The sequence below is a fragment of the Leopardus geoffroyi genome, chromosome B4 (genome assembly GCF_018350155.1).
Source record: "Leopardus geoffroyi isolate Oge1 chromosome B4, O.geoffroyi_Oge1_pat1.0, whole genome shotgun sequence".
Taxonomy (NCBI): domain Eukaryota; kingdom Metazoa; phylum Chordata; class Mammalia; order Carnivora; family Felidae; genus Leopardus; species Leopardus geoffroyi.
This window is the reverse complement of record NC_059341.1, coordinates 67,670,724-67,692,402: the sequence shown is the minus strand read 5'-3', so window position 1 is coordinate 67,692,402 and position 21,679 is coordinate 67,670,724. Positions and strand designations below refer to the sequence as shown.

The following is a 21,679-nucleotide window of genomic DNA, read 5'->3' as shown; positions in this document are numbered from 1 at the left end:
AGTACTAATACATGCTCCAACTTAGATGAACTTTGAAATCATTTTAAGTGAAAGAAGTCAGTCACAAAAAGCCATGTATTATATGATTGTATGTATATGAAATGTCTAGAATAGACAAATCCAGAGACACAGAAAGAAAATTGATGGTTGGGAGGGGTTGAGCAGAGCAGGGAAAGGGGAAGGACCGCTAATAGGTATGGGGTTTCTTTTGGGGGTAAAAAAATATTCTGGAATTGGATAGTAGTGATGGTCCCATGAGCTTCTGAATAAACTAAAAATCACTGAATTTTACACTTAAAAGGATGAGTTTGTGTTATGTGAATCATATCTCAAGTTTAAAAAAGGAAGTGAATCTACTTGAAATAAGCCCACTGATTATAGTAAATAATGACAGATGAGTGCTTAAAAGGGATCAAGAAGCAACAAAAACTGGAAGGAAAAGACAGGAAAACTGAGGACACATAGGAGTATGCGCCACGTCAGGAAAGTGACAAATGCAGGGACACAGCAATGCAAGGCCGACTCTGCTAGCATTACTCTCTCCACACATCCCCCACAAATTCCAGAAACCAGTAATCTTAGCCTCTTTTTAGGACAACATGGATTATCTCCTGTGTCATCAATAAAATAATCTCTATACTTGTCTGAAGTTTCTAATTATGAACCAGAGCCATGAGAAAGGATATTAAATTGTATGAAGGCGTGGAAGTATCTTTAAAAGATTTCTATCAAAGAGTTCATTTTTTTTAATGTTTTAAAACTGGGGCGCTTGGGGGGGCCCAGGAGGGTAAGTGTCTGACTCTTGATTTTGGCTCAGGTCACGATCTCCTGGTTGTGAGATGGAGTCCCGCATTGGGCTCCCGGCCAGATGTGCAACCTGCTTAAGATTCTCTCTCTCTCCCTCTCCCTCTGCCCCTCCCCAGCTTGCGCACATGCACACTCTCTCTCTTTCTCTTATTTATTTATTTTTTAAAATTTTTTTTTCAACGTTTATTTATTTTTGGGACAGAGAGAGACAGAGTATGAACGGGGGAGGGGCAGAGAGAGAGGGAGACACAGAATCGGAAACAGGCTCCAGGCTCTGAGCCATCAGCCCAGAGCCCGACGCTGGGCTCGAACTCACGGACCGCGAGATCGTGACCTGACTGAAGTCGGACGCTTAACCGACTGCGCCACCCAGGCGCCCCTCTCTCTTTCTCTTAAAAAAATGTTTTAAAACTTTATTAGTGAGGACTTTTTACTTATGTAGAATAATTCATTCCGAAAGGATAGTATATTAATGAATTGATATTGTATTTCCTTTATTTTTTCTTAGTTTTTTTTCCCCTGTATAACTTTAAAAGTTTACTTTCTTCTCTCAGCTTGCTTTCCTTATTCCCATTCTAACTAAGCTTTTTTTTTTTTTTTTTTTCCAACGTTTATTTATTTTTGGGACAGAGAGAGACAGAGCATGAACGGGGGAGGGGCAGAGAGAGAGGGAGACACAGAATCGGAAACAGGCTCCAGGCTCTGAGCCATCAGCCCAGAGCCCGACGCGGGGCTCGAACTCACGGACCGCGAGATCGTGACCTGGCTGAAGTCGGACGCTTAACCCACTGCGCCACCCAGGCGCCCCTCTAACTAAGCTTTGATATTTATTTAGGGGCCATACTTGGTTCTGAAGATAAATAGATACAAACAGCTTATCTTCCTTTGAAGTTCGTATATATTCAGAATATAAAATAAATATAAGCAATGGAATTCCCAAGAGATTAATGACTTTTGGAATTAAAAAGATTATAATATTTAATCTCATGAGGGATTCTTGAAAATCAAATGTATAACAGTCACCTTACTTAAAATTTGCCTTTGGATACCAACTGGAATGATAAACCTAAAATGGCTTTTCACAATTATTGCTAATAATATTTCATTTTGATCATGCAGGAAATACCACACTCATTTATTACAGTTTGATGGTGAAGGAGGCTGGCGCTTTGAACAATTGGATACCGCTATCCGTTTAACACTCAGTGAAGAAAAACAAAAGCTAGAATCTCAGCTAGCTGGAATTCCCAAAATGCAGCAGAGACTCAATGAACTATGTAAAATTTTGGGAGAAGACTCAGTGCTGAAAACAATCAAAACCGAAGATGAGACATCCTAATTTGTTTTGACATGTTTTAAAAGTTAATTTTTAGGTAAAGGCTCAGAGACACTCTGTTATGTTGCATGCATTGTGTTTAAGCACAGAGAAAAAGAAAGGAATGTTTTATAAGACTTTAGCATCAAGGAAATATATGATCTGACTTTTCAGAGGAAAATAAACAAATGCATTATGTGAGATTAGTCAATCTCGCTTATACTAATTCCTAGTGACGGCCTAGTTCACCTGTAAAACAAGATTTTCTAGGTGAATTTATGATGAATACCAGATTTGCTATGTGTATGTGATGCATCTGAAGTTCTTAACAAACATGGGAGATGTCTTGAGAATGGAACAACTTAACATTATTTGGTTTGAAAACAGGTGCATAAAATTAGAAGTTTGAGTAATGTCTCAGTCCATTTATGGTTATTAGGTTTAACAGCTAGAATTCATGTTCATCATTGCTAGTGGTCAACTAAACCTGCATACAAAATAGCTGACAGTTTGATAAATAATGTCAATATGAAAAAAAATTATTTTAATGGCAGTGGTTGAAAGAAAGAAGCATGGCTGTACGTGTGTAAAGTGCCATATCTTTAAATTTTAGATTTTCAGCATCTTAATGTGGACACATAACAAATTAGTCTTAATGAGAATCTTACATATTTGTTAATAAACCCTTTCGTTTTAAAAAGAGAATGGCCAGTACAGAAAAGGAGTATCCAAACAACATATGTCTCAGCCTGTTACTTTGCTTGGCAGCATTTTCTACTGCAACTTCTGTCTAGAAATACTCAGCTTGTTTTTGTGCTCAGAGGAGGAGTCCACCACATTTTTAAATAATAGCACTATCATGGAATATAGGGGTTCTCCAAATCACAGTAGTAATAGCACACTTGAAATAGCACTTTAGAATTTACAATCCTCATTTATATCATTTCATTTTAATTCTTATGTCAATCTATCGAGGCAAATATTCTTTGCCTACTTCGCGTTTGCGGAAATTGACACTCAGACTTGCCTTAATTATGCAATTTATTTAGGGACAGATCCAAGGATCAAATAAAGTTCTCCTGACTCCTTGATCGTTGCTATTTCCACTTTCTACTATTATCCTTGAAATCTAACTGGACTGTAATATCAATAAAAGTTAGATGAGATGTTGAAAAGAAAATAAATTTGGTAATGATAGGGCTGTTACTATGTGGTTATTGTTTACAAGACATGGAAATTAAATACAAAGTGGAAAGGTCATTGGTCTGTGGTTTAAAATGAACCAAGAAAGTTAGCAAATTTTTCAGCAACTCTACACTCATACTCAATGTTGATGTACCTCTATAGCCAGCAATCAGAAGGGAAATTAGTTGTGTTATAGATAAATTTTAATATTTATTGAATGTAATGAGAAAGAATCTGCATGGAATAGTCCATGTGAAATAAAGCTTATCTATTCATGTGCCCTGGAGCTGGAAATACAAAATCCAGAACTGGCATTTTAATCTCCTACTGCCTTTGCCACCACATTGACAGGCCAGGAAAAATGAGAGTGATCAGTTGTTAGCGGTTTTGGATTTTATTTACATATTTAGACACAATCATAAGAGATGCTAAGTCATTGATTCTCAGACTTTATCAGGCAGTAGAGTACCCAGAAGTCATTCATGATCACTGTAGTAGAACATCACGACGTGTTCACATTTGCAATTCTTCCATGCTAATCAAGACATTTTTAGTTATCAACAAATGTAACCATCTTGTATGAAGGAAGTCAGTAGAAAATCATAATCAGTACATCTGTCTAGGTTTTTCTGTTAGTATCTTCAGGTACTCAGTGAGGCAAAAAAGGTTCAAAAAAATGCATGGACCCAAAATTTAAACTTGATAAAAATCATCCATTAATCTTAACTTCTGTTTAGTGGTTATTCAGTTTATCCTGTTGTAGGAAACAGTCAGAGGCAAGTGTCTTGTTAACTCTTAAAGGTACAGGAAGAAAATGAAAAGTCCTCATTTGAAATATGTGCATAATTTCCATGCCTTAATTTTCACAATTTGAAATATAAAGCATTTAGGACCTGATATATTGTTTTGAAACCTAGAAATGAATGCCAAAACAAATATTAGATTTGTAATTAGCCCTTATTTGATACATCCTATCAATGAGCTGAAGTAAGTAAGATTCATTATTTATAATGTACAGGATTCAAGGATGTTTAAAATTCTGTACTAACAACTGTACACACTGTAATTTAAATGTTAAAATTCTAAGTGAAACATGGTTTACATGAGCTTTTTGTGCCTATTTATTTTCTGAATTTTCATCAAGGACCAATATCCTCCAACTTGGAGGGGAAAAAAATCTGTGATTTCAATTTGTGTTGATGTACCATCTAACTGTTTCCAAAATGGTCCAATGGGTATACCATATTTTGCTATTCTTATAGTTACATTTTACAAAAAAACATGAACAAGATTAAGATATCAAATAGCCATCTTTGAATACAGCAAAGGGTAGATGAAAAGAAAAAGAAAGGATATTTCAATTTTCAAACTACTTTACTACTTTTACTTTTACTACTTTTACCAGGTTATCTATTTACCCAAACTTTTGACTTCTGGGTTTTTTGGGTTTTTTGTCAAAGAAAGCTGTAAGTTTATGGAGATTGATTTTTAAATGTGCAATTTTTGGCTAACTTCCAACTTGGAAAATAAGTTGCATTCTATAAAAATGTTGCATTTTATTTCTCCAGCATGTAGTGTTAGGCCAAGCATGAATCTAAAATTGTGTGCATTCTTGTAAACAAGATAATGTTTAAAAATCCCTCTCCGGTAATCTCAAGGACGATGACATATCCCGATATTCAGCCCAAGTTTACATTTGTTTACAATGGGGAAGGTTTTCCTCGACAGTAATTTGCGTTTTGTTTCAAATTATGCTTTTCCAGTAAATGTATAAATGAACATGTTAGTTTTTTATTTGAGACTTTGGTTCCAAGTATAATTTCATATTTGGCAATAGGCGTCGCCTATTAAAATCTTTTTGGAATAGTTTTTGATTCCATAAGCCTAGAAAAATTTGTGACACATTGGAACCCAAAATCCGGAGAATGTTACACACTTCTGAGGTGTGCAGAATATGGTAATGATGGTCAAACCATTGATTAAAAGAGATACCTTTGAAAGAATTACGTTATGGGCAAATATGGGTCTCATTTAGAAATGTGAAGTATTTCCATAGATTTCTGCTGATATACCCTTAGGTATGTCGAATATGTTTTAGAGTTGTACTTGTCATGTTTGCCACATGAGAACTTTCAGATGGATGCAAAAAATATTTTTATTAAAAGCAAATTCCTTCTTCATTGTTGGTGCCTTTCTTGATTACCAAATACAAAACTGCTTTACAGTTTTTATTGTGAAATGTTCAAAACCGTTGCCTATACTTATACACAGGGCTTGTGTTAATGAAAGCAAGTGAGAAAAATGTCCTTAATGGTAAAAATAACTATGTAGCTAATCTAGAATGTGGCTATTTGTGAATGCTCTATGATATAGTCTCCAATGTGCAGTTGCTTGAGCTCAACATTTCTTGTGAATTCCTTAATAATCATTAAAAAACGTTTGATTAATCAAAGGAATTACAAATTATTCCAGTGGTAGAAAACACCTTATTTCTATATTTTAAATGACTTTGCTAAGCGTGTCTATATACACCTCATTTACAAGTTGTGTGGTGTACAACTGTATGTAGTGCTATGAACAATAGTCCCCAAATAGTTGCTTAAATATTTATTTTCTTTATTAATTCAACACATACTTACTTATTAAGTACCAGCCTATGCCAGGCACTGTGCTAGGTTCTAGGAATAAATAAAATATGGTCCCTGTACAAAGAAGCTTACCGTTCATTGAAAATTAGGAAAATGAGTACCCTGAGAGAAAAACTCAATAGCTACTATTTATTATTTACCAAGAAGGCACAAAGCATTGATACCTATTGACTTATTACATCTTCACAAAACTAATTCAATAAAAGTGGAAAGTGAGGACAGGTTAAGTAATTCATCCAACCTCATACAGCTACAGCTATAGAGCTGAAATTTAAACCTAGCAATATTGGATTACAAAGCCATGTAACTCCCATCACTTCCTTTTTAATTAGTTTAGGTCAATTTGTCATTATCATTGTTTTAAGCTCTAAACTTTTAAACTCTTAAGTTATAAGTATATTTTTAACTGGCTCAAGGTTTCTGGTTAACCAAACATGCATTTTTTTTTCATCTAAAACAGAAATTTGTCACTTAAGTTGTATTTTCACTGTTTTTATTATAAAGGTTGGATGCACTCCTATGGGAGAAAGAGAACAAAAGGCAAATTTTCAAATGTTTCGAAGAAGAAATGTCCAAACCGGTTAACATTCATTCATTCATTCATTCAGTAAATATTTATTGACACATTCAAGGTACCATTTATTGTGCTAGGGATTTTAAGTGAACAACACAGACCTGGTCTCAGTCCTCATGAAACGTTTTAGTACATCAATAGTAAACAATTGTATGCCTGTTAGATGTTATGTTCCCATCTAAATGGCGTATTTGTTTTGTAGTATCTTCTCAATTCTTATATTTCCTGCCTAGGACAGCTCTGTTGCAACATTTAAGCAATAAGCATTTTGTGGCAGCAACATTCCCTTGATTACACATTTAAAGGCTTCATAATCCTCATGCCCTCTAACTTGGTCTAAATGACAAGGTCCAATAAAACCAGTCTGCAGGACTATATCATGCTTCACCAGTAGGTGCTCCCATGCATTTAGCACATTTTCTTGAAACCTGAGAAACAGCTTCTCAAGTTCAGGTCATGTAAAGTGAACCAGTTGGGTACAATGAAAAGTACTGCTCTTGTGTTAACACAAAATACAGATAACTGTAGCAGGATAATTGTAAAGAGCAAAAATTAAATTTAAAATAAACATTAATTGTAAAAGTGAATACACAAGGCTTCTAAAATTAAGTACAATTAAAATTATATGTTCTATCTTAGTACTTGTTACCCAATGTAGAAGATAAAGTGATTAAATATTTACCTTACGTGTTCTTATGTGATTTAATACCTATAATATAGATAATGCAACTATAAAACAATGAAATATTAAACACTAAATATTCACTTGCCAAATCATCTAATTATAGATGATACAAAATAGGAGGCAACCTTATATATCAAATATATTATTCAACTTTTATCTATTGAAGGTATTAAACTTAATTAAAATTTATTGGGCCTATAAATCCTTTACTAATTAAAAAATAGAAAAGTTTATTCTAATGAATATATATAAAATGAATGTAAGTATATATGTATATATGAAGTTGTGCACACACAAAAATAGAATGCACATGTTTTAAAATCCCAAATGGAACATTTGCAAATTTGATCACATATCAGGCCACATAACAAGTCCCAATAAAGTTCAATCAATTTCTATATGAAAAAAAAAATGAATTGGGCCTAAAAATCATGTAAATGTATAAAACTACAGAAGTTTGTAGTGCCTAGGGACTCACATAAGGATGAGGTAAAAGAGGTCCTAGATAAGATGCCATCTTTTCGGAAAGCTAATAGAAAGTGGCCTTTTGCAACATGCAGATATTGATAACTCAAGAGTGATAAAGACTGAGGAAGTAAATGTCAAAGTCCCCTTGTTCGGGCTAACTTGTGGCTCCATGCAACAGCTTTCCAAGATCCACAAACATGGGGTTTACATAAGGGAGTTTAATGTAGATCCAAGCAGATACATATATTGTCCTGCAACTTCTCTGTCTCTCTCTCTCTCTCTCTCTCTCTCTCTCTCTCTCTCTCTGTCTCTCTCTCTCTGTGTCTCTGTCTGTCTCTCTCTCTCTCTCTCTCACACACACACACACACACACACACACATTCTAGAAGTTTAATATAAAAACAGCATAATTATTTTGAGACTTAAGTAGTGAAAAAAATATTTTTCTATTGTGATAAAAAACATAACAAAGTTTACCATCTTAACCATTTTCAAATTAGGGTTCAGAATGTTAAGTACATTCTCATTGTGAAACATATCATCTTACAAATTGGAAACTCTATATCCACTAAACAATAACTCCTCTTTCTCCCCCTCTCCAGTCCCTAGTAACCATCATTCTACTTTCTGTTTCTATGAATTTGACTATGTTAGGTACTTCATGTGAGTAGAACCAAACAGAATTTGTCCTTTTGTGACTGGCTTGTTTCATTTAGCATAATGTCCTTAAGCTTCATCCATATTGTGGCATGTGACAGGATTTTCTTCTTCTTTACGGCTGAATAAAAGCCATCGTATGTTGATACCACATTTAGTTTATCCATTCTTCCATTGATAGAGCAGGTTGCATCTACCTTTCGGCTATTGTGAATAATACTGCTATGAACATGGGTGTGTAGCTGTCTCCTTGAGACTCTGCTGTCAATTCTTCTGGATATATACCCAGAAGTGTATTGCTGGATTGTATGGTAGCACTGTTTTTAAGTTTTTCAGGAACCTCCATACTATTTTCCATAAGTCGCTGCACAAATTTACATTTCTTTCAACAGTGCATATTCTTGTATATTAAGCCCATACTGCTAGGTAAAACTATAAAGTGCAGGGGGTTTCGTCTCCTGAAAGAAAAATTGAGCATCTTGGGGATTACCTAGTATTTGCCTCATCCACTTTCTCTCCTCCTCTCCACCGTAAGTCAAGAAGTGATACTCTGGTTTTAATCTTCCCAACAGGATGCTGATTATAAAATTTTCACAAACATTTCTTCTAATTCACTGATTCAATAGAAATTAGATATCCCATTAACTATCTAACTGGATGGCCTCTCTAACTGCTTCACGTTTTCTCTCTCTGGAACCACAAGTGTACATCCTTCCTCTTTCTGCTTCCCTGGGTAAGTCTCAATACCCCTCCAGGTTCAAAGATCCTATACCCTCATTAAATAAATAAGATGAAGTCTTTCCTCAAATTAGTCATGAATTGACTTTTACTTTCTTTAATGTTTATATAAAATTCAGTACCAACAGAACAACCTTACCCCACCTAATGACCACTGGACTTCTGATGGTAAGAACAAAGGGGTCAATTCAAAGCAGAAAGCAAATTTCAATTCCAACCCACAATAGAGCCTGTAAGAACACAGCATCTCTTCTTGCCTCACTGAGAGCAAAGGGTAGGCCGTCCAAAAATGGACAACTTTGGTGTGAACATTATTTTGAGTTAAAAGCAATTAAAACCCAGCAGATTCAGGAAAAGCTTTTTACCTCCCCCTGAACTGCTTGCTTATATAGGGAAGAGAGCTATTAACATATTCCTCTTTACCTAAGAAACTTATCTACATAATAAGGTAACCTTTGTTTTTCAAACACCTCCTTTCACCTTCTTGTTAATGGTCTTTCTCCCCTTTGTATCCTCAGACCCCTCTCCCCTCTCCTTAGCTCAAGTAAGCATCTTGTTGCCTGACTGCTTTAGGAATTTCCATGTCTGTATGAATTCCCCACAAATATGTTACTAAATTTTATTTTCTCTTGTTAATCTGTCTCATGCCAACTTGATTTTTTTAAAAAAAAATTTAATGTTTATTTTATTATTTTTGAGAGAGAGACAGAGTGTGAGCAGGGGAGGGGCAGAGAGCAAGAGAGAGACACAGACTCTGAAACAGGCTTCAGGATCTGAGCTGTCAGCACAGAGCTCAATGCAGGGCTCAAACTCACAAACTGTGAGATCATGACCTGAGCCGAAGTCAGACACTTAACTGACTGAGCCACCCAGGCACCCCCATGCCAACTTGATTTTTAGTCCAGCCAGCAGGGCCTTGAAGGGCAGAAGAAATTGTTCCTCCCCAACCCTTACCACAAGCCTCAGGTGTAGGCCATGCTGGGCAGTGATTAGGAACACAGGCTGTGAAGAAAGACTGCTTGGTTGAGTCCTACCTCTGTCACTCCCTGCTGAACCTGTTGCTTCACCTTTCCATGCCTTAGGTTTCTAATTTTTAACAAGAAGATAATAATGGTACTTACTTGGTAGTATGTTGTGAGGATTAAATGTATTCACCCTTATAAAGTGCTTAGGAGAGAGCCTGGCTTATGTTTACAGCTATTACCATTTACACATACTACTGCTATGAGTTATTTAAGTAAATATCTAATCAGCATCCTTCCAGAAATGGTTGATTTTGAGAGTCACGGAAGACAGAGGGCTAATTTAGGGGGGAGGGGTGATACTTTGGGGGCGAGAAACCACAAGTGTGAGGTGCTAGCAGACAAGAAGCTCAGCTTACGTTGAAGGGTGGTTACTCAATATATGTTTGTGGAATAAATGACTGAATGACTGAATGAATAAATAGGTGAGGCGTTGGCAGAAGAAAGAGAAAGGGAGATAGGCACATGCCAAAGATAAAACTGCAATTTTGCCTCATGCCAAATGCTAGCTGGCATATCACTGAAATCATGTGGACATGCCATCTTCGCAATGGGTCCATTACTTACTGAAGCCTGAAACTGTGTATACGCTGTGCCCAATAAGGTGAAACTAATTTTCTTCTTAGAACGTCCCGTCCCACATCTGCCAGGGTCCCTCCACTTCAGTGCGTCTATTTCATGCTTATTTCTTCCACACAATCCCCAAAAGGGAATTAGAGAAAAAGAAAAATGAAGAGAAAGATAGAGAGGAAATGGTACTATGTGACTGTGGTGGCAGTGACGTTGGAAAGTATGCCTAGAGAGAAGAGCATAATCCTGGAGACCTAGTACCCTCGTTACACCCACTTCCCTCATCTTCTCTCTTACCTTCTCAAGAGGAGAATGTCCACATTCCCAGGGAACTTTAGAACAGGTGCCCATTGAAGATCTTCCTCCCTTATGATGAAGATGGAAAATTGAGGTTTGTCACAACATCCTACTGATCTATTTTGAATGATTTTAATGTCCCAAAACTATACTGATCACACCCATCTGGAAAAACTCTAATCATGTGTGACCAAGTCTCTTCATGCCTGGACAAGAGTGGCTGAACAATACTGACAAGTCACTCGTCAAAGTAAAATGTTCACTATAAATTTGTGGTCACCAAAGACGTCTCAGTAGCACTCAGTAATCCCACTATATTCCTTAGTTCACTCACTTTCCCATTCTCCACAACTATTTTCTCTGCTCTCTGAACAAGTCCAACTCTCCCTCCTTCTCTTTTTCTCACAGCTAGTCTCTGACTGACCCTTTCTTTACCTTTCTACTACCAAAGATGACAACTTATCCTCAACCACACCCATTTGACCCTGTCCCTTCTGACACACAGAGGTCTGCTTCTCTTGTTTCCTAAATTGGTGGCTCCTAGGAATCACCCCTGCTACCTTCTCACCCCTCACACTCCATATCTAATTCACCAACAAATCCTGTTCATTTTGCCTTCTAAGTAAGTGCTTTCAAATCAGTCCCTTTTCCATCTTTGCCATGTTAACAAGGTTCAAGTAGAAATCTCCTACTGGGTCTACTGCCATTGCTTCCTGACTGATCTTACTGTATCCATCCAATAACTCCATGTATCTATTCACTTTTACAAAAATTATTTTTCAGTAATCTCTACACATGGGGCTCAAAACCACAACCCCCAGACCAAGAGTCTCATGCTCCATGACTGAAAGAGCTCAGACTGAGACAAACAGATGCCCTCCATCAATCTATTCTTAAAAACAGGGGCACCTGGATGGCTCAGTGGGTTAAGCGTCTGACTTCAGCTCAAGTCATGATCTCACAGCTCGTGAGTTTGAGCCGGGTGTCGAGCTCTGTGCTGACAGCTCAGAGCCTGGAGCCTTCTTCAGATTCTGTGTCTTCCTCTCTCTCTGCCCCTCCCTGCTCACATTCTGTCTCTTTCTCTCAAAAATAAACATTAAAAAAAAAAGCAAACAAAAACTTTAACAAAGGTTTTTAAGTGTGATATTATACAAATACCAAAAACTTCACAAAACATAAATATGCAGGGTATACACACTATGTTATCACAAATTGAATACCAGTTTAACCACCACCCAAGTTAATAAATAGGGTTGCCAGCCCTGAAGCCCATCTAAACCACTTTCTAATAACTAGCTCCTCTTCCCCCTCCTAGTATAACCACTATCCTGACTTCTAGCACTACACATTAGTTTTGCCTGCTTTTAACTTTATGCAAGTAGGATCATACTGTATGTATCTTTCTAAGTGTGGCTTCTTTCATTTAACATCATGTGCATGAAGTTTATCCATGTTGCAGTGTAAAATCACAGTTTGTTCATTCTCATTTTTATATAGCAGTCTCTTGTATACTTACAGCACAGTTATTAATTTTACTCTTTGTTAAGTTTATTGATTTATTTTGAGAGTGAGAGAGAGCACGAATGAGGGAGGGTCAGAGAGAGGGGAGAGAGAATCCGAAGCAGGCTCCTCACTAGGAGCACAAGAGCCCAATGTGGGGCTCAATCTCACAAACCATGAGATCATGGCCTGAGCTGAAATCAAGAGTTGGTTGCTTAACCGAATAAGCCAGCCAGTCGCCCCTAATCCCACTCTTGATAAACATTTAGATTGCTTCTGGATTAGGGCTATTAAGAACAGCAAACTGCTATGAACATTGTTATACATGTCTTGTGCTACAAGTGTGCACACATTTCTCTTGGACCCATCCATGCTAGTCATAATAGCTACAGTGACCTTTCCTAATGCAAATCTGATCGTATTATTCTTTCAATGATTTTCGGTAATTCTTGGGAAAAACTAAAATCCTTCATTTGGTCTGCAAAACCCCACATAATATGGATTCTCTCCTTGCACAGCCTTTTCTCAAACCTTGCCTTCTTCTGCTTCATGTTCTTATTTCCTTTCCTGAAATGGGAAACATCATGGGATCTTTTACAGTTTCTTCCCCTTGCCCAGATAACTACTCTTCTGCCTCTTTACCTAGCTCCCTTATTTTTTCTTCAGATCTCAACCCTGTCTTCAGCCCCAGAGGGAAGCTTTCTCTAGCCTTCCTCTCCGGTTTAATTTTCTTAACGTCATATGTGAACTTCTTATCATTTGCCACATTTGTAATTTTATCTTTCTTTGATTAACATCTATATCCACTCGGCACCTCTCCCTCCCTTCCCAAACATACACTAGGTCATCAGTTTCAAGAGGATAAGGACTACGGAACTTGCTTGTGATTGTTTTTTGTTTGTTTGTCTGGTTTGGTTCTAGCTTTCACCCTAGACTTCTGCCTGGCCTATAATAAGAACTCCATAAATATGTGTCCAATGAACGAATGAATGAATCAAATTACCACTACTCATTATGCGTAAGGGCTACCTGAATGAAGGTCAAGTATCAAAGAATTGCTGTTGGGGTCACTAATCATTTTGTGAGAGGATTATTAAAACAACAGCAACGAAACTCTTCTCTATTTTTCTAATGTCAAGAATCTGTCACCATGTTCATCAGCCTCACTTAAAATCAGGATTTGGCTTGTTTCACATGTATACAAGTGTTAGTTTAATTTTGCCAATTGTAGATAGCATTTTATGGGCAGATTTGTAACTGTCTCTTCTTAAAATATAACTTAAGGATGAGGATATATTTAAACACTTCCATTTTGATGAAATGTTAATTACGGGCCTTCTGGTTATTTAGTTAGCTCCAGTGCAGCTCTGAGGCACAAAGACAACTCTCATCACTACTAGCATGTCTATAGTGGAATTCTGTGGGGTCTGGTTTATGCTCAAAAGTACAGAGCAACATTTTTTTAAATGAAAGAATAATGAAAAAATAACAAACAAATACAAAGTACTTTCCCAGACATAAGGACTATGGGTAGATGTGTGAAAAGTAGATGAATAAATATAAAGGGTACCATCTGGATTGCATAGTTTACATGGATTTTTCATTTCTTTATTTAATTGTTTGCATTTTTATGTGATGCTTTTAATAGTATAGGACTTTTGCTTCAGTCCATTTTTCAATGATAGCATCACAACTTGTATTAGCTTCTAGGTAGGTCTAGGTATGTATGAATACTTTTTGGGATTTTTTAAATATATTTTAGAATGAGTGGGTGTTCAGCATTAAGAGATTGCCTTAATGCTTTAAGTTACTTGGATATCTAAGGACGGACTAATTTTAATTTGTTGAATATTAAAGCAAAAATTAAAATCTACCTGAGATATTTCAAATATAGATACTTTACATTTTTTGAAAATCTTTTTTTTTTATTTTTTTAAATCTTTATTTATTTTTGAGAGAGACAGAGTACAAGTGGGGAGGAACAGAGAGAGAGAGGGAGACACAGAATCTGAAGCAGGTTCCAGGTTCTGAGCTGTCAGCACAGAGCCCGATGCGGGGCTCAAACTTACCAACCGTGAGATCATGACCTGAGCTGAAGTCAGATGCTTAATTGACTAAGCCACCCAGGTGCCCCTAGATATTTTACAGTTTTAATTGAATGTGTGGATTTACTTTGCATTTTAAATTATTTGAAGTGAATTAAAGAAAATAATTAAAGAAAATAAAGAAAATGGCTTTGTTGCTAAAGGAGGTTTATTTGCCCTTACATGTATCTTCTTTTTTTTTTTCCATAAAATGATTAAAAGTTAGAAAACTTTCAGAAGAAAACGAGATTTATCTATTAACTATAGATTTGTAGAAGTAGTGATTTGAAAATCATAACAATTACCTGTGTTTGTATTTGTTTAAATCTCTAGTTCCCTCACACTTAAGATAATTTTATATTAAATGTTTTCTAATATCTCTTCAGAACTATTATTATTTGACTCTTCTTTCTTAGATTTTATTCTCTGATTTCCTAGCACGATCAGAGTGGAATTGTATCCTAGTATGTAGCCCTCTAGTGGCTAAAACTTAAAAGGGGCACAATATTAAGGGGGAAAAAAAAAAAAGAATCCCAATTCTTCCAGAAAGAAGACCATCCATTTAGAGAAGGAAAAGGGGGAGAAAGGGCAGAAAGTAGGTGATAGACAGTGAAAGGAAAATTAAATGAAAGGTCAAAGTTAGCATTGTGAAATAGGGAGATGAGGACATAAGGAGTCAATCTTTTCTGAGCAGATGTGGTTTTAGAAAATTTTTGTGTATTTTCTCACTTTATCTTCACAAAGACTCTATGGATACGATCCTTATTCTACAAGCAAAGAAACTGAGGCTCAGAGGATAAAAGGAATAACTGCCCAAATCACACAATTAGGGACTAGAGAGGTGGAATTTGATTCCAAAATCCATGGCCTTAAATATCAAGTGAAGTTGGAAACATTGAAGATGAGTTGGATGGAAGTTTTCCTTCATTCCTTATGGGGTTGCAACTTCCTGTTGGCTCAACAACTAGATCAACAGGAGTATGATGGATGAATGTGACGGGGGCACCACCCTATCACACACACCTATCCACCTACCTAGGGTTCTTGTGGAACTGGAAGTAAGGGGTGGAGTTCACTGATGACGCCCAGGCTCATACTCTAACCATAATGCATTAGCTCAAAAGGGTGGAGGGGGAAAGAAAAACAGCAATACTATGACAAATTAAGCTAAAGAAACAGTTTCTTTATCCCCATTCTGCAAAACAGTGTTCACATGCAGCATGACGTTAAGAGAGATAATAGCCTTCATGTTTCATAAATGGCTGCTGCTTCTTATTTTTCTTTATCTATTTTCATGATATGTAATACTGTATCTATAGCCAAAGGCTAGGGATGGGCTGTGTTTGGTAAAACATTATACTAGTTCCAGGCAATATCTAGAGACATTGTGTTGCAGGAGAGGAAACAAGACATGTGTCAAGGAGTACTACCTGTTAAATACTCAATACTATTTTTCAGTTGTTACAAAAGTAGAGATTACTACTTTTTAAAGTAATTTAAAATATACATATTTTAATGAACTCCCAGCACATATAAAGAAGAAAATTTCCTATATGGTAGTTCTCATTATAGTAAAATTCACATGACTATCTGAATTTAAAATTTGAGTAGGTCGATCTTTTTCTTAAAAATATTATTAGGTATGGGCTCCTGGGTGGTGGCTCAGTTGGTCAAGTGTCTGGCTCTGGATTTCTGCTTAGGTCATGATCTCGCGGTTTGTGAGTTTGAGCCCCTCGTTTGGCTCTGCGCTGACATGCGGAGCCTGCTTGGGATTCTCTCTCCCTCCTTCTCTGCCCCTCTCCTGCTCATTCTCTCTCTCTCTCTCTCAAAATAAATAAACATTTAAATATATAATATATATTAATATAATTATATAATATAATTTGTTCCCTTTGTTATATATATATTAGTAGTAGTTATATATATACTATATATATATTAGTAGTATATATATATATATTATATATATATTAGTAGTATATATATAATATATATATATATATATATATATATATATATATATACAATTTGTTGATCTTTCAAGACACATCTATTGTTCTGCCTCTTAATGCTATTTGCATACTTCTCTTATCCCTTTCAAGATTATCATTTCTTTTGAGTAAATAGATTATTTTGCTCATCACGATAGTTTTGTTTTTAATGGTAAAAGTAATCCTACTTAAGCAAGTCAAAAAAGTCAAAGTGTATGAGAAAAGCACTCGTAATCTCTGTCTTCTCCCTTCCATTCCTATCTCATGATATATCACATGTGAACAAATTGGTGGGTAGTCTTCCACACTTTTTCTATTTTCATACCAACAAATATAGGATTTGGTTTCTTTTTATTGCTTACTTCGCGTATAATTCTATAACTTGAATTTTTTTTTTTACATATTATAGATGTTTTCTCTTAAAACATTTATTTCTAATTTGTTTCTATTTCAGTAGATGCAACACATTCCATACTATAAATGCACTGTTCCACTGTTCCACAAAATAGATATTTTGTTACTAGGTTTTTTAACACTATCAACAATACTACAATAAACAGATTTGTGCATTTGGCCTTCTATATTGATAGCTAAGTTCCTGCAGAATAGCTTCTCAAGAGCAGGATGGAGGAATTAACAGATATTTCCAAATCTCTAACCAAAAAGATAGTAGCATTCCCTTTAGGCATACATAAGAATATCTGTTTGCCTGTTCAGTCTCCAGTGCTGAATATTATCAATCTTTTAATATTTGTCGAACTGGTGAAAAATAGTACCCAATTAATTTTCTAATTCGTTAGAAATGTCTAACAAATTAGACATGTCTATTAGAGATGTCAAATTATCTTTTCAAAAGTCAAATGTCAAGTTCCCTTTTTAAAGCTCTATTACCTAACACCCCTCAACCCAAGTCCTACCACTAACCTGAGTCTTGACAATGTACATGTGAAAAACTCATTCAAGAACATGACCATTTTGTTCCTTCACTGTTGAAAACATCATCAAAAAGACATGACCACTGATTGACCTGTGAACTGGACTTGGGTACTCAGGGGCTCCTCACCCCCTCCCTTGTCTTTGGAATGTGGGTTCTGCGTACCTTTCCTGCTCCCAAAGGTTGTTCCAAGGACATAACTGAGATGGCATTGTGGTGTTGAAAACACCCACACAGTATTTACCTTACTGAGCCTGTCAGGGCCTCTTTATAAACTTTTAAGATTGTGGCGGGGGGGGGGGGGGGGCGGTGGGGAAGGAGGTGCGGGAATTCATTTGTCTTGCTGCTGCCTCAGACCAGCCTTGTATGTTAGTTCTCTTTGTTATTATTAAAACTACCACTTACCAGCCTCTTTCTTTGGTCTGTCCCTGTCCTCCAAATACAGAGTACAGTTTCAGATTGCACCAGGAAAGCTCGCCAGAGGCCTGGGAACCAACACTGAACTCTTCATCTTTAATGATATTCACCTCCACCCACATAAGCCATCCACTTCCATGGACACAAATGAACTTGTCATTATCTGGAACTACTTGAACTTCTGAACTTAAATTCAGACATCTCATTCTGACTACTGCCTTCTTTCTACTCTTTCATGTCTCTTTCTCAGATATTCCCACAATACCTGTCAATTCATCTAATTGAGGCTTCCAGTCAATTAGATATTTGCAAGATCATCATACACAAGCAAGAAACACTTTTCCAAATGTGAGGCAATCAAAGCTTCAGAAAGCAATGCCTCTTGGTTTTGGGGGAGATTATATAACATCCAGTGATTTTTCAATACAAGAAGGACTCAGGGAGTGGATGGGAACTTGGAGATTGGTTTGAGTTGTCACAAAGACTAAGGAGTCATTACTGGCATTTAATGGAAATGTTTCCAAGGGATGTTATATGTTCTTCATATCTGGAACAGTCCCTTATAAAGAAGTACTGTCCCAATTAAAATATAAATAGTGGCCCTAGTTAAGATATACCAAACCCCCTCAATAATTTAAATTAAATAGATGAATGCAGATGTACATAAATTTTTTTTATGATTTATAGGTTTCTGCTGACCCCTCAAGCCCATTTATGGAGCCCAGATTAAAAACTCCTGCATCAGATTTCTGAAATCTTTATAACATGCCATGATCTTGGAATTTTGTGCTCATGTGCTGACAGATGATTAATAGGGTACATCTGTACCAGAGTATTCCTAGTAGATCAGAAAATAACTCTAATCAAAATTACATTCTTAGGAAAGTAACTCAGAATAGTTCCTAAGATTGCATTTAAGAAGATTGCAATTAAGATTGCATTTTTTGACAGCTTTCATTGGAGTTTTAACTGTTGAACTCAGTCAGGCTCATGGTCTTAAAGAGACCCCATTACAACATTTAAGAAACAAGTTGACAGTTGTAGTCACATCAGAATAAATTTAATTATGCAAGATTTGTAATAGCAAATTTCTGGTATAAAAGGGAAAAACCTATATATGAATATGAGTCTAATATTCCTAAAACCTGAATTTTTTACTTAAAAAGCACCTTTTGTCATTAAAACTATACCAGGGATACAGTAGATTTGTGTTAAATGCACTCTCATGCTTCCTTTGCAGGGTGTTCATTTACAAGAAAGCAATACTAATCATCCATATAACTTCCTGAATTTGTGTTCTATCACAGAAAGCCTTATCAGTTCAGTAATTCTAGTTAACGTAATAGGATAATGTAATTATGTTTCATTTTGTAAGGTATACAACAGGGATCTCCTATTTTGCTGTCCCAGTTTTTCAATAAAGTTTTGATTATAGGCCAAAAACAAAAAAACACACAAAAAAACCAAAAAAACCCAGTTCCTACATAAACTAGATACTGTTTAAAAATATGACTGGCAGTGTTCAGCTGTTTCAAAACTTCTTTCTCTTGATACTTCTGCCATACTTGAAGCCCACAAAATAAACTGCTTCTCTTTCTCTTTGGGGAACTCTAGTTAAATATGAACGTGATAACCCCTTTACTTTGGTTTTCCATAGAACAGCTGAGGTTATAATTTTCACAAGGAGCTTCACTAAATCTAAGGATAATTTTTAAAATACCATAAATGCATAAATTTTATGTAACATTATCATAATTAATCATAAATGCCCTCTTCTGTTTCATATTCCACCTGAAGAATTTATTATTTTAAAAAAAATTTTTTTTAACGTTTATTTTTGAGACAGAGAGAGACAGAGCAGGAATGGGGAGAAGGTCAGAGAGAGAGACACACACACAGAATCTGAAACAGGCTCCAGGCTCTGAGCTGTCAGCACAGAGCCTGACGTAGGGCTTGAACTCACAGACCGCGAGATCACGACCTGAGCCGAAGTCGGTCGCTCAACCGACTGAGCCACCCAGATGCCCCTGAAGAATTTATTATTGAGGAAATTCCTTTTCCTGCTTTTCCTTGGAAAGGGATTAGGTAGAACTCACGTTTCCATAGAAAGTCCAGATAAACAATTGATTTTAAGGAGATTTTTAATCTTCATAGGGAATACATCAACATAAAAAAATGCATCAACGTTTGTACTGAAATTTTTCTTCTCCTCAAAATTAGGTAGAGTTATTTCTTCTCTCCTTAATTACAGAAATAAGAATTCCTTTCAGTTGTAATTGTTTTAGCTTCCATTTACTGTATCCGATCCTTTTTGTCTTTATACATCATCACCCCCTTCACCTGGACCGAATAAGCCACCCAAGTGCCCCTCAAAAATAATTTTTAACTTAAAGATATTTTAGTAAATATTAATGTGACTATATCAGTGAAGAGTAGACCAATTTTCTGGATAATGAAGACAAAGACTGTATTAAGGTGAATTAGTTAATTTAGATTTCTTTTGAATCAGTAGAAGTCACAAAATTATTTTTCCTCTTTTATACAACTTTGCCTTTGGAGGCCTAACTAATAATGCCTCAAAATAATTAAAATGCTATTTTGAAAGTTACACTATTTGGTACTTCTCAATGTGGATAAATAACATTACATTATGTTATTATTTTCATATTATAAAAGGCTTATAGTCTGAAGTTATAAGTTAAGTCACTTATAACTATTTACATAAAGAATATATATGAAAGTGATTATTCTTTAAACTATTTTGAGGTTTATGTTCAGACATTTATTTATTTCTATGTTTTAATTAAAAATGTTTTTAATGTTTATTTATTCTTGAAAGAGAGACAGAGCATGAGCAGGGAAAGGGTCAAGAGAGAGGGAGACATAGAATCAGAAGCAGGCTCAGGCACCAAGCTGTCAGCACAGAGCCCGACATGGAGCTCAAACTCACAAACCACAAGATAATGACCTAAGCCAAAGTCAGATGCTTAACCATCTGAACCACCCAGCTGCCCCTCCATTCAGACATTTGGAAATGTACTATCTAATTTATGGGAATTAGAAGTAAGACTGTGTAAATGTTTCTGAACATTGAAATTACCATATTTCATTCTTCTGAATTTTTACTTCCCAAAAACACCTGGGAGAACTCAAAAACCAATTTAATAAATTTTAAAAAACTACTCTCCACAAATTTCTTATCTAAGAACTACTTTTGTTTATGTCTTTTTCCTTTTGATGACATCTATACATTTTAAACGTAATTTACAGCTAATTTTCAATTAGTGTTTATTTACTATACATTAGGGAATAATCTAAAGACGAGTTGTGCATTAGTCCATAATTTCAAGGAAGTGACAATCTAGAGGCAGAATTTACCCAAAAGCAAGCAGTTATTGATTAGCTCCCATTTCATCTAGAGAAACAATGATGAATTGGATAGACATGATCGCTTCCCTTGTGGACTTTATATTCTCGTGAAGGATTCAGATAGTAAGTTTGTATATAAATAGAGAAAATAACTACAACTTATGATAATCAATAAAGAAAAAATGAATAGGGTGCTGTAAAATAAGTAAAAGGGAATACATTTTAGAAGATGTATTCAAGGCATGGTGCTGTGTTTCATCTTTGAGACAAAAACTCAAAGATGAAAAAGACATAGCTCTGATCTCCAGTTCACTATCTAGTGAAAGGCATATGATAAATATGTAAACAACTACATGTACCAGAATCAAATAAAAACCATAAAAAGATAAAAGCAACATATATAGAAATGAACAGTCAC

General features: G+C 35.8%; 1 protein-coding gene and 1 long non-coding RNA gene across 4 annotated transcripts in view; one reads left to right on the top strand and one right to left on the bottom strand.

Annotated features, from left to right (window-relative positions):
- ABCD2 (ATP binding cassette subfamily D member 2) overlaps positions 1 to 5,487 on the top strand; it is a 67,302-nt gene extending 61,815 nt beyond the window's left edge. The window contains exon 10 of the mRNA XM_045465119.1: positions 1,927 to 5,487. Coding sequence (XP_045321075.1) covers positions 1,927 to 2,146 — 220 coding nt within the window. The 3' untranslated portion in view covers positions 2,147 to 5,487. The remainder of the gene's footprint in view (positions 1 to 1,926) is intronic.
- Positions 1 to 11,036, bottom strand: part of LOC123591202 — a 73,682-nt gene extending 62,646 nt beyond the window's left edge. For all 3 annotated transcript variants that reach the window (XR_006709167.1, XR_006709165.1, XR_006709166.1), the window contains exon 1: positions 10,967 to 11,036. This is a non-coding gene — a long non-coding RNA (uncharacterized LOC123591202). The remainder of the gene's footprint in view (positions 1 to 10,966) is intronic.
- Positions 11,037 to 21,679: the final 10,643 nt, after the last annotated feature.